Raw genomic sequence first — 13,490 nt, 5'->3', positions numbered from 1 at the left:
CAAGAGATATGAGATTTTTGCTTGAGACTGTACGGAAGAAGACAGAGAGAGGAAAATTAGTGTGTGTTGCCTAGGTATGATAATGATGAGCTGAGAAGAAGAGCGGTGATATTGAATGGCATAATAGCGAGAATGTGTGACAAGAGGACTGGTATATGTGGATGCTTGGAGTGCATTTGAGGAAAGAGAGGAATTGTATGCGAGAGACCGTTTACATTTGAATGAGGAAGGATGTAGGCATCTGGAGAGATTGCTGTTCTGAATGAGTCAGTGTGTCCCAGGGAGGATGATAGCAGGGGTGGCCTCTTGTGGGAATGGATACTTGGGAAAAGGGAGACAATGTCAGGTAACACTGAGCCCAGTGGAGTCTAGAAGGGATAATGCTGGGTATAGAAACAATGGCATTTATATGCTTTATACTAATGCCAGGAGTATCCAGAATAAGGGAGAGGAATTGGTGGCGCAGATAGCATCAGCCTGGCCAAAAATTATTGCGATCACTGAGACGTGGTTGACAGAAGGGGATATAACAACAGGAATAGAAGTTGCTGGGTATAGCATTTTTCGTCAGGATAGGAGGGGAAAGCGTGGTGGTGGGGTACTGCTTATGATAAGTGATGACCTATGTCCTCTAAGAGTGGAGAATTTGGAAGGAAGTGAGACAAATGATTTTGAGAGCGTATGGTGTGAGGTAGAGGTAGGATATTTAGTGGGGTGTTGCTACAGACCCAGGAGCACAGAGAATGGGGACCAGGAGATGTTTAGACAGTTAAGTTTGGCAAGTGCAAGAAGAATGATTGTTATGGGAGATTTTAACTTCAGTAGTATAAATTGGAGAGAGGAAGATGCATGTAGCAATAAGGGAATGGAATTTCTAGAATTCTTGAGGGACAAATGTCTTAGGCAACATGTAACAGAGGGAACAAGAGGTTCAAAAGTTTTGGATTTGGTTATATAATCAGAAGAGTTGATAATAATTGAGTTGATGTCTCTCCCACCAGTTGGAGAGAGTGACCATATGGTGTTGACTTGGAAAATGAATAGACATGCAGGAGTATCAAAGAGACGGGAACTTATGTGGAATTATAAGGCAGGTGATTATAATAGTCTTAGATGTCAACTTTGGAAAGTTTCATGGAGGTAGGAATTGGAAGGCCGGGATATCATTAGTGCATGGGAAATTGTGAAAGAATATTTGTTAGCAGCAATGGTAAGTTGTATACCACGAGTGAAGAAGAGGACGCAATTTGGAGTAAAGTGGATGACAAACAATATTAAACAGGAATTGCATGCGAAAAAGAGGCTATGGAAGAGGTATAAGGAGACAGGTGAAGAGATGCATGAGGAATATAAGACACTGGCCAGAAGAGTGACTAGTGTGGTAAGGAAAGCGAAACTGGAATATGAGAGGAGATTGGCCCTAAGATTCAAAGAAATTCCTAGGGAATTTTTTGGCTATGTGGCCAATAGGAGGAGAAATGACTGTGGAAGAATGATATTGTGGGATAAAAATGGGAATAGAGTGACTGATGCAGAGGACATAGTGGAATTGTTCAATGAACACTTTATTGGAGTATTTCATCCTAGAGGAGTCAGTTGTAATGCTAGAGAGATAGGACTGGTTTGAGGTCTGGAGGTACAGGAGGAGAGTGTGTTTCAGATACTGAGTACTCTGGATGTCAGTAAAGCTGTGGGACTGGATGGTATTTCACCACGAGTTTTGAGAGAATGTGCTAGGGAATTGACAGTGCCTTTAACATGGCTTTTCAATGAAAGTCTGGCTTCGGCAAAGGTGCCCAGGGAATGGAAGGAAGGTAAGATAGTGCCATTGCATAAGGGTGGTAATAGACTGGAAGTGTCTAATTATAGGCCAGTCTATGTGTCATTAGTAGTTGTTAAGATCTTGGAGAAAGTAGTGAGGGACCGTATACAACACTGGGCAGATGAGGGTAATGTTATCTGTGAGAATCAACATGGATTTGTGAAAGGACGCTCTTGTTTTAGCAATATGCTAGCCTTTTATAATAAAGTTTCAAGAACATTAGATGAGGGAAAGGCATATACTGCAATTTTCTTAGACTTGGCGAAGGCATTTGACAGGGTGCCACATGACAAGCTGATATTTAAGTTGCAGCACATGGGTCTGGATGTCAGATTGGTCAACTGGATTCAGGATTGGCTGTCTGATAGGTATCAGAGAGTTGTGTATGGTGGAGCAGTTTCCAGGAAGCAGAGGGTTACAAGTGGGGTCCCACAGGGCTCAGTACTAGTACCTATATTGTTTAACCTTTATATCAATGATATAGCCAGTGGATTGCAGGGGGATATTCAGTTGTTTGCAGATGATGCGAAGCTGGGAAGGATTATTAGTAATAGTGCAGATGTGGTAGCCCTGCAAGAGGATTTAAATAAGCTAGATAGATCGGCAAATGAATGGGGGTGTCAGTTTAATGCAGCAAAATGTAAGGTCTTGAGGTTTGGGAAACATCGATGGGATGCTGCATACTCTATGGGAGGAGTTATACTGGAGGAAGTAGGGGAGACAAGAGATCTGGGGTTGATGATTGTTAGAAACCTGAAATTTAGGGGACATATTGCAAAGGTGGTGAAGGTAACACAGAGGATTGCTGCTATTATGAGAAGGACACTGACCTGCAGAGATAAGGTTATCATTCCATTGTATAAGTCTCTGATCAGACCACACTTGGACTATTGTTCTCAGATTTGGTCCCCAAGATTTGAAGGGGATAAATTAACTTTGGAAAGGATACAAAGACGGATGACAAAGATGGTTTCAGGACTGTACAAGGATAGTTATGAGAATCGGCTGAGGGAATGTGGACTGCAGAGTTTGGCAGATAGAAGAATAGGAGGTGATATGATTGAGACTTTTAAACTGTTGAGAGATTGTTACAGCGTTGACACTGGGGAGTTCTTTCGCTTGGTTGAACAGCGGGAAGGAGTTATGACAAGAGGCCATCCCTGGAAGTTACGAAAGGAAACTGTGAGCAAGAGGGTAAGGAGTGGTTTCCTTGTGTGGAGGGTGGTTGAGCCGTGGAATGCATTGCCTGATGGAGTGGTGGGAGCGAGAACGGTCAGTGAGTTTAAAGAGTGGTTTGATAGACTTTGTGTTTCTCAGGGGGGGACCTTCCCTAGATGAGTCTTGACAGACTTTGTCTTAGGAAGGACCTCCCACGACGAGTCTTTTGACTCCTTGGAGGCCTGAATAATAATAATAATAAAAGTCTAATTTTGTACTACCTGACAATGTCTTTGTAACTGAGATGAAATATTGGAAGAATTAAAATACTTTTTAATCCTTTCCTATGCTGTTTTCACTCCTTTAAACTTTTAACATGAGCTTCTGCTGGAATATTTTTTATAATAGCATGCAGATTCACTATAATGGTATTTGTGCTAGTATACATCAGTTGTACAACAGAGAGGTGCTGTCATTCAGCAGACAACATAGCTTAAAATCTTCTTCCTTCAAGAAGCTGAAACAGGTTTTAGATACCGATGCTTTTGCCATCTCAAAGGTTATACTCTCATTCTTCTCCTAGGCCTTCCTGTGTCTATTTTCTTTTAGTTTATATTTATTTCCTTTGTTAATCTTCCATTTGTTTGTATGCATTCTCTCCAGTTCTTTTGTTATTTTTATTTTATTATTTATTGCATTAAATTTTTAGATATCTAACTTCATTCTGATAATTTAAATAATGGCTGGTATATATATTACACATACTATTTAAAGTTTTGATATTTAGTATTCATAGAAAATTAAATGATCATCTTATTATCATATTCATTTATCCTTTCAGATGGACCATTTTGCTTTTGCCAAAATTCAAACAACAACACATTTTGGTGTTTAAGAACAATAAATGATACTCATAATTTTCTTTATTGTGAATTTATAACAGGATTTATCACATATTATGACCTCAAAGTAGATCCATATCAAGTAAGTTATGAATTTGTAAAATATATGAAAAATTTCAATATTTGGATATTACAGTTTTTTTTTATGTTGAATTTTATTGATTGATGCTTTATTGAAAACCACTTAAAGCATATTAAATATTACAATTAAATGCATTCTAGTCACTTTAAGGCAGATTGATAATTTGACATTAAAAACTTATCAAAAGAGAGGAAAATGTTATTTGAAGTTGGACTTCTAATTTTTAGTTTTTAATTCCAATTTATTCATTGGTATTTGTTTATTTTTTGACATTATTATTACTACTACTGCACAGACATCTCCGTGAAGTCTGAAGATTGATGCATCTTAGGATGCTCACACTAATCATTATTTACACAATATGTAAATAGTTCTCCTTGGCCTCATTAGTGACAGAGCACTTATAACTGACTATGGTAACACATTCCACTCATTCATCATTCTGGATGCAAAAATTCTAATATTGAAACCTTAACATCAATCCTATAATTTTCTAAAGTAACATATGTTGCTATCATGCACCCTCTTTTCTACCTGTTAGATAAAAAAGAGATATCATAGCAGCATATTTCTTAATGCACAAGTCTTCAGTCTATCCTCATAAGGATCATTCCATAGATGTGTCAATATCTTGGTCACTTGTCTCTTCCTCATTCCTGAGATACATATCACAAAATAATGTACAGTAGCCCAGATGTTGCTATTATACCACTTTTCTATCTTAGCTTTATAAAAGAGGGATAATAACCTCCTAAACCAGAGATAGTTTCAGTCTGTCCTCTGAAACACCTACACCATCATCCCCAAATCCCTAGTTTAATCTATTTTCTGCACCCTAGTTCTGTCAAGATAGTACATAGATTGTAATATTGACATCTCAAAGTGCATTAACTTCCCACTTGGCCACATTAAACCACAACCATTTTCTTTTGCCCATAATCTCAATCTGTTTGTCATTCTTCTTGAATTAAACAACCCAATTTTGCAATATCTGTAAACAACTCAATATTCCCCTGTAAAGCATTTCCACTATCATCAAATTAAACAGAAGCAACTCAAATGCAGAGCCTAATGCTATTCCACTGGACATCCATCTTCAGAAATTTCTGTTCTGTACATTACCCTTTGATGTCAACTGATCAACTATCCTCCAACTATCCATATGATCAGCTTTATATCTGTCTCCATGTACTCCATCTTATATAAAGAGTTCCACCCAGTATCCTGTCAAACACCTTTGCAAAATCCAAATCAACTTTTATTATTATTATTACTGGTATCTCCATGGAGTCAGTAGACTCATCGCGGGAGACCCAAACTATCAAAACAGTATCTATCATACCTCTTCTTGAATTCATTTACAGACAAAGAACTCTCAACTGAATCAGGCAATGCATTCCACCCACTCGCCACCCTCCAAGCAAAAAATCTAGTTCTCACACCCTTGTTAACCACACTTAATTTCCAGGGATGACCTCTTGTTCTTCCATCACTATCACACAGCTGAAATATTTCCTCTGCATCAATCCTATAAAAATATTTTAGCAATTTAAATGTTTCTATCATATCCCTTCTTCTCTTCCTGTCAACCAACCTCTGCAATCCACAAGCTCTCAATCTATCAATGTAGGGAGCATTTTTTTTTTTTTACATTACTCTCCAACTTAGTCACTCTCCTCTGAACCCTCTCCACAACCTACTCATCTCCAAGGAATCCAGGTGACCAGACTTGTATCAGTGCCTTAATCTCTGTGTTCTTCAACATGAAGTGTGTTCTTCAATAACCAAGTAATTCTATGTGCAATCTTGGACACCTTAGCAATGTGCCCTCTGAACTTCATCTCCCTATCCACCAACACTTCCAAGTCCCTAGCCTCATCAATCTCTTGGAGTACCATTCGATCAATGTGGTGCACAGCTGGTAATCTTTTAATCCCAAAATGCATAACTTTACACTTTTCCATATTGAACTGACATCTGTTACCTTTTGTCCATTTTGCCAGCTTATTTAAATCATCCTGCAAACTCTCAACATGAGCTTGATTTTTTATTGTGTTACTCAACTTTGCATCATCAGCAAACAACTGAATATCTCCTTTCAAGCCATTTCCTATATCATTTATGTGCAAATTAAACAATAACGACCCAAGCACAGAGCCCCGAGGCACACCACTGGTCACTTGCCTCATCCTGGACTCTTCTCCTCCATACACTACTTCTTGGTATCTCTCCATGAGCCATTCTCTTATCCATATCACCAGTATCCATCCCCATCTGCTGTAATTTGCACAACAGTATTTCATGAGGGTATCCTGTCAAAAGCCTTAGCAAAATCCAGTAGTATCACTGTGTAGACATTTCCCTTGTCCATCTCAGATGTTATTCTGAATAAAAAGTTAATAAATTGCTAAGGCACAATTGACCTTTAACAAAACCATGTTGGTCCCTATAGGTGAATCAGAATATGATACTCCCATTCTTGAATTCTGTCCTTAACCAACTTTTCCAATACTTTTACCACGACTCTCGAGATGGTGATTGGTCTGTAATTAACTACTGCAGTCTTAGAGCCACCTTTATACAAAGGAACCACTTTGCAATACATTACAACCTACTGATCTTATGGTGAGCTTCGATGTAGAATCTCTATATACTAATGTACCTCTCAAAGAGACTTTACAATTACTTGCCGACATCTTCCCACAAGACATTATAAAATTATTTGATTTCATGATGCACTCTGGATATTTCTTGTGTCAAAACAAATTCTACAACCAAATGGAAGGAACAGCCATGAAAAGTCCACTTTCACCGGTTCTAGCCAACTTTTATTTGGAACATCTAGAAGACATCCTGTTTTCATCTATATTCCCTCAACCATCCTTTTGGATGAGATATATAGATGACATCTTTTCAGTGTGACCTCATAACAGAGATTCCTTACCTTCCTTTTTAGCCAGAATCAATTCCTTGCATTCTTGTATTAAGTTTACCATGGAGATTGAAAAAGACAAGTTATCCTTTTTAGACGTCCTCCTCATCTCCGTTCACCTTCAGGTTTACAGAAAAAATAGTTTACAGAAAACCCACTTTCACTAGACGTTATATTCTCAAACAATCTGCTCATCATCCTTATCAGAAAAACAGGAATCATAAAATGTTTAATCCGACAAGCCAGAACTAATTGTTCAACTTCTCATGAATTACAGAAAGAACTTTCAACTATCAAACATCACATGAAATTAAATGGCTTCTCCGAAAAAAGTACACATCTATTAGATTCCTAATCCAATCCAGAACAACAAAAATTCAATACGTCTAGTTCCAATTCCATATATTTCTGGGATTTCAGAAGCAATTTCAAGAATTCTGAAGAAATATGATTTAACAGCCACTTATTAACAAAATATCCACCTATTTCCCCTCTTCTAAAGATAAACGCTAAACTATGTCTCTGCCTGGTGTGTATCAAGTTCCTTGTAACTGCAATCTGTCCTACTTTGGACAAAACAGGATGCTCTGTAGGAAAAAGAATTCAAGAACATCAATCATACATTCAATACAAAATTAATAACGGAAAAAACTCGCGTACAAAGATTATTTAATAGTATAATTTTCACCTGTGTGTCACAGGCATCTTCAGTACATTATGCTCAAATTAAACAATAACTGACAATTCCAAAAAGCGTCACCTAAGTAGCTGGTGTAAGATAATTAAAAAGGTCAATAACTTTATACTATTAAATAATCTAATTATACTAATTATAAAAATTAGTCGAATTATACTATTAAATAATCTTTGTACTTGAGTTTTTTCCGTTATTAATTTTGTATCGATATGTCTACTCACGGTATACTTCTTTTAAATCTTAATCATATTCAGCACAACAAATCCGATAAGTCTGGATTGGCTTAGCACGGAATAGAGACAAGCCACAACATCTTCTGGTCCAAGACTCACCTTCTACACAAATGTTGCTATAAATTTGAATGCCTATTTAAAGAGAGTGCTGAGGCCTTACTTCAACGCCCTAACTTGAATCAAAATGGTTGTATATCCTTATCAAAAATATGGGAAAGTTTAATCAGGATAACACATTATTATTAATTTTGAGTCTTTTAATTCCTATTTTCAATTGAGTCTTTTAATTCCTACATTAGTCTGTTATTTATAAATTAAGATTGAAATTGTGAATTAATACCTATAATATAGTCATCACTCTGATGAAATTTTTTCCTCTAATGCTTAGCAATGTAACATCACCTGGCTCGTTCTACTTTTGAATGATCAATTGTTGGTATTCCACCTTGTTAAAAAGTGGTTCCTATGTAGCCCCTGAAGATAGGGCTGTTATTTTCAGACTGAAATATTTGGCAAATATTAAAATATTCTTGCGTAAAAATGTCTGTAATTCATAATAATAATGTCACAAGTGTCTCTAAAGAGTAAAATTACTTATGCATATGTCCTCTGAACCTATGACCAGATCCAACATCCACACCACGAGTCCCTTCAGTTATGTTGCTATTTCAAGTAATTATCTCTTAGAAGGGGTATAAATTCCATTTCCTTTTTGCCACATGATATTTCCTCCTTCCAATTGATGGTGATATCAATTGGAAGGAATAATTACTAATCCTGCACTCATTTCACTAATTTGCTGATGCACGAATTCAATATCACCTCCTGTATCTGCTGGTCTACAGCAGCAACCAATTGTATATTTGGTTGCATTGGTCACTATTTCATATCAGACCACCTCAAATGAACTATCATTCACATGTCTATCCTCTTGATATACTACCTTTGGCTGCAACTCATCAACCATCATCAACAGTACTCCTCCTCCCATTCTATCTTCTCTATCCTCCCTGAAAATACTGTACCCATCACATTCAGTTCCAGTAACCACATCTTCTGCTGACAGCCAAGTTTCATTAATACCTACAACTTTTGGTGAGATTGCACTGACTAATGCCAAAAATTCTTTCCTCTTATTGCGAATGCTTCTTGCATTAGTATACAAGAATTGCAGATTCCCTTTAGTTCTTGTACCAGCTTTAGAACTGATATCCATTCTACTAATTTCAGTAGTCCCATGCCAATTTTTATCCACTCTATTCTTCAAATTATTCTGCAAAAAAGGACCAGCAAATATACATTCATAGCATAAGTTTCTCCCTCCCTCTTACTCAACCCTTTTCAATTTTAGTTTCCCTGCCTAATTACTTCAACTTGTTCAGACACCAGTAACTTCTTCAAACACTTATGACCTTTCATGTTCAAATGCAACCCATCTCTTGCATACAACTGTCTTTTGCCTTCAAACGCATCCAGACATCAACAAATTCCAGACCTCGTTTTTTGCACATTCTTGCAATCATATCATTCATTATCATTGCTCATCTACTTAACTCATAATTGCCACAATGAGGCAGCACACACACACACACACACACACACACACACACACACACACACACACACACACACACACACACACACACACACTATCCTCCCTTTGACACTTTTCTTCTTCAGGATATCTAACAATGTTCTTAAATCTTTTGCCACCCTATTAATACTACCACTCAGGTCATCTGTACCCACCATAACTATCATCTTTTCTGCATCATGCCCTGTCTTTATTGCTAAAGTCTCTCTCTCTCTCTCTCTCTCTCTCTCTCTCTCTCTATATATATATATATATATTGTTCTTCCAGACAAGCACTCCTCAGGCATACCACTCTCCATACCCTTAATCATTGAATTGCCATATATTATCTCATAATTTCATTCAAACCCAAACAAACATCACTCATGGCCTCATTTTTTACACCTATTCAGCATCACTCATGGCCTAGGATGATGACTTGTTTTCTACACTATTCAGCATGCCTCTCCCATTTTCATTACTTTCTTTCAACACTCTTTTACTTACTCCCTCACTTTCACAACATCTCATTTCTTCTAGACATCTTGTGCTTTCATTCTGTTGACTCCCAATCACTTCCATGCTATTCATTACTTCATCATTCACCAAAGACTCTCCCTTACTTAAACCTATAATAAATTTAGTTTAATCCTTTATCCAAGTGTGAGCAAACAGAGTTTGCACCTGAAAATATCTTCAGGACTGGGGTAAGGTGGTACAAATTCATATAGGAGTGTTGGTAGCTTGCTCCACCTTTGCAAGGAGTGCCTGGTGTTGTACCACCTTACCCCAGTCCTGAAGATACTTTCAGGCGCAAACTCTGTTTGCTCACACTTGGATAAAGGATTGAACTAAATTTATTATACTCTAACCAAGTGAAAAATAAACTTTCAACATCTTTCTCTAAATCCAGAGTAATATATCAAAAAAGGGTGGCACACCATTTGGCAACTCCTATAGGTAATAATGACCTGCTAATGCTTCTGCCTGGTATCTCCACTTGGGCCTGGCTCCCACTGAAGAGACCTCAATAAAGGTCGAAACTAGTCTGGGTTGTGGCCCTTCCCTTAATGCATAACATTAGACATATCCGCAAGGAGATGTGTTTTGCATTATGGGAGATACTGACATAGGAGTGTCGGTAGCTTGCTCCACCTTTGCAAGGAGTGCCCTGGTGTTGTACCACCTTACCCCAGTCTTGAAGATACTTTCAGGCACAAACTCTGTTTGCTCACACTTGGATAAAAGATTAAACTAAATTTATTATACTCTAACCAAGTGAAAAATAAACTTTCAACTTACTTAAACCTGTTTTAGTTACTTCAGCTAAAGTAATCTCCATAGTCCTAATTTCTCTATTCAACACATTTAAATCAGTCTTCATATCCTGAACCTCCTTACTGAGCACTTCCAATTCCTCTTGCAGGAGAAGGTCGCTTTTCATTTTCATGAACTCCTGCCGAAGCTCTTCCGCTACGGTCTCAACGTTTGCTTCCATTCCCAGTCGCTCTAATCTATCTAGACACTTCTCACATACATTAACGCTTTCATTCTTCTCATTTAGCCAAACAGTCCACAGATCCTCAACATTCCTTAGATCATACATATAACAGTTTTTGCAACACATCCATTTGGAAAAATCCAAGGTAGAGCTAGACTTTCGTACAGAACTCATCCATGCTGCTGACGTACATCTCTTTGTGAACGACATCTTTAGACGCTGAAGCAGTGCAACAAACAAGTAGTGAAAACACAATATAAACAGCAAAGTTTCAACAACACCACTGAAGGAACACTTGTATCCAACTGAAGCGCAACTGTAGCACAATTTGAGACAAAAACCCAACTATATTTCAATTTAAAAACATTTTTTTCCTTTACAACTTTACAAAGTCCTTTATTTAACTCAGCAGTCACTTAATATAGAGAGTGAGTAGATTACTAAGATCAGATCTATATTTCACTAGGCTATGTTGCTTTGAATTATCATATTCTAATCAGCCTGTTCCTGAATTCTGCCATTGATCAACTTCTCCAGTACCTTACCTACTCCTGTGATACCGAATATAATTTGCTACCTCTGTCTTCAAGACTCATTTATGTCGTGAACCTTGTCTTAAACAGCCTGGTTGAATAGAAAAAGACAAGTTTACCTGAGACTTAAACAGCCTGGTTAGAGACACTGTCCATTCCCCTGCACATTCTCATAACACAAGGGTGAACATCCAATCTAATTCCTGCCATGTTTGTATTCACATTTAGATTTTCCACTATCAGTACTTCCAGCTTTTCTGTCTTTATTTCCACTGCAGTATCTATCTTCACCCAAATAATACACCCTCACAAAATAATCACTAACTCAACTACAAACAATCCCCAGCTTATGTAAATTTGGCTTATGCAAATTATTCTGAAAGGGCCATGAAAAAGAAATTCAAATTATAAAATAAAAAGTTGACTTATCACATGCACCTTACTCTGATGCCACCCAACATTGATCATCCGCAAGGCAGACAGCTTTGTGTACCTGAAGTAGTGTACCCTGTAGTACAATCATGACTGGAAAAAGGAACAAAAGCAGAAAAAGTGGACTCATGCATAAACACATCAAAACTGATCTGGAGCTGAAAATTAAAATTATAAAGAAAAAAAAAATTAAATTATCTGGCACTTATCTAATAATTATCTTTTAAAGGATTTTCTATCAGGTACACAATGTATCTTGCTGCATATTTAGAAGTTTTCAAAGTTAATTTTCATGTCACAGAGCATTCAAAATGTATTTACTATAAAAGTTCTCCCTTGCTATATGCATATACAGCACTCTTGAATGTGATTCTATAACGTAACAGTTTCATGACATATTTCTGGATAACACCAGTAAAGACGTTTCTAATGTCAATGAAGGTTGGCAACACAATTAGAGGGTAGATCCTAATGCCTCATGGTGTTTAAAGGTTCAAAGAGAAATAAATGATGTTTTAGCTTTATGAAGAGAAGGAAAAAAAAAGCTGCTGTTTAGTCATCTTTTAATAATTTTAACGCTGAATGTCCAAATGAAATAATTTTTTTTATATTATTTATACTTTATTATATTACTCTGCATTAATAATTACATACTGAAATATAATTTGTGTGTGCATCCTATGAATGAAACGTACAGAAATAAGCTTTAAAAAACATATTACTGCACTGTAAACACATAACCAATAGGGTCTGATTAATAGGCAAGGGAATTAAATCCAACTTATGTAAAATTTGAGTTACATAAAGCTTGCAGAACATAATTTTTATATAAGTTGGGTACTGTCTATTTTTTCAGCTTCTGTCACCTCCCTACTATCAACATTTATTAAGGTTATCCTTCCAGAGTCATTCTTTCCTTTTACTTGTCATATACCAAAAGAACTACACTGCTTGGAAAGAAGTCAACAGACAACCATAGTGCCTACCTTAAGATGTAGGATCCCCTTTTACTGTGATAACTGCAGAAACCTAAGACAGGGGTTCTCAACCTTTTCCAGTGGCATACCACTATATTTAATTCAAGATATTTGATGTACCAGTAAGGCAGTGGCTCATGTACCACCAGTGGTACGCATACCATAGGTTGAAAATCCCTGCTATAAGGCATACTTTCCACAAGCGTGTGATAGTGATCAATGGGAATTGTGGACCATTCTTCCTGTGGGCATCTAATCCTGTGGGATTGTTGTGAGGCAGATGTCCCTTGACCGCGTTCAACACTCCAGTTGATCCCACAGATGTTCAGTAGGGTCGAGATTGGAAGACAATCAAGTGTGGTGACATTCATGTCCACAAACCATGTAGTTACCACAGCAGCAGCCTTATGACATGGTGCATTGTCTTGCTGATAGAGACAATGGTGAGTTCTGTAGAAAGGCCACAAAGTAGGAAGCACTGCACTGTCCAGAATGTTCAGATACCTCTCGGAGTTCTATGTTCGTGGCACCACAAACAGAGCTTCGAGGCCAAACTAGGGAAAAAAAAAGGACCATACTGCCACCTCTGAATTTAATAGTTGGGGTTATGCACTCTGGTAAGAGATATTTACTAGGCATCTGCTACAC

The 13,490-nt window shown here is 37.4% G+C and overlaps 1 protein-coding gene across 1 annotated transcript in view; it reads left to right on the top strand.

The window, feature by feature from the left end:
- Sulf1 (Extracellular sulfatase Sulf1) overlaps positions 1–13,490 on the top strand; it is a 223,635-nt gene that overhangs the window by 187,990 nt on the left and 22,155 nt on the right. The window contains exon 17 of the mRNA XM_090414246.1: positions 3,822–3,964. Coding sequence (XP_090270372.1) covers positions 3,822–3,964 — 143 coding nt within the window. The remainder of the gene's footprint in view (positions 1–3,821; positions 3,965–13,490) is intronic.

This window comes from Typopeltis vanoorti, chromosome 25 (assembly GCF_054136105.1).
Source record: "Typopeltis vanoorti isolate ZY-2024b chromosome 25, IOZ_Tvanoo_1.0, whole genome shotgun sequence".
Lineage (NCBI taxonomy): Eukaryota > Metazoa > Arthropoda > Arachnida > Uropygi > Thelyphonidae > Typopeltis > Typopeltis vanoorti.
The sequence above is the reverse complement of the archived record's forward strand: the minus strand, read 5'-3'. Positions and strand labels throughout refer to the sequence as shown.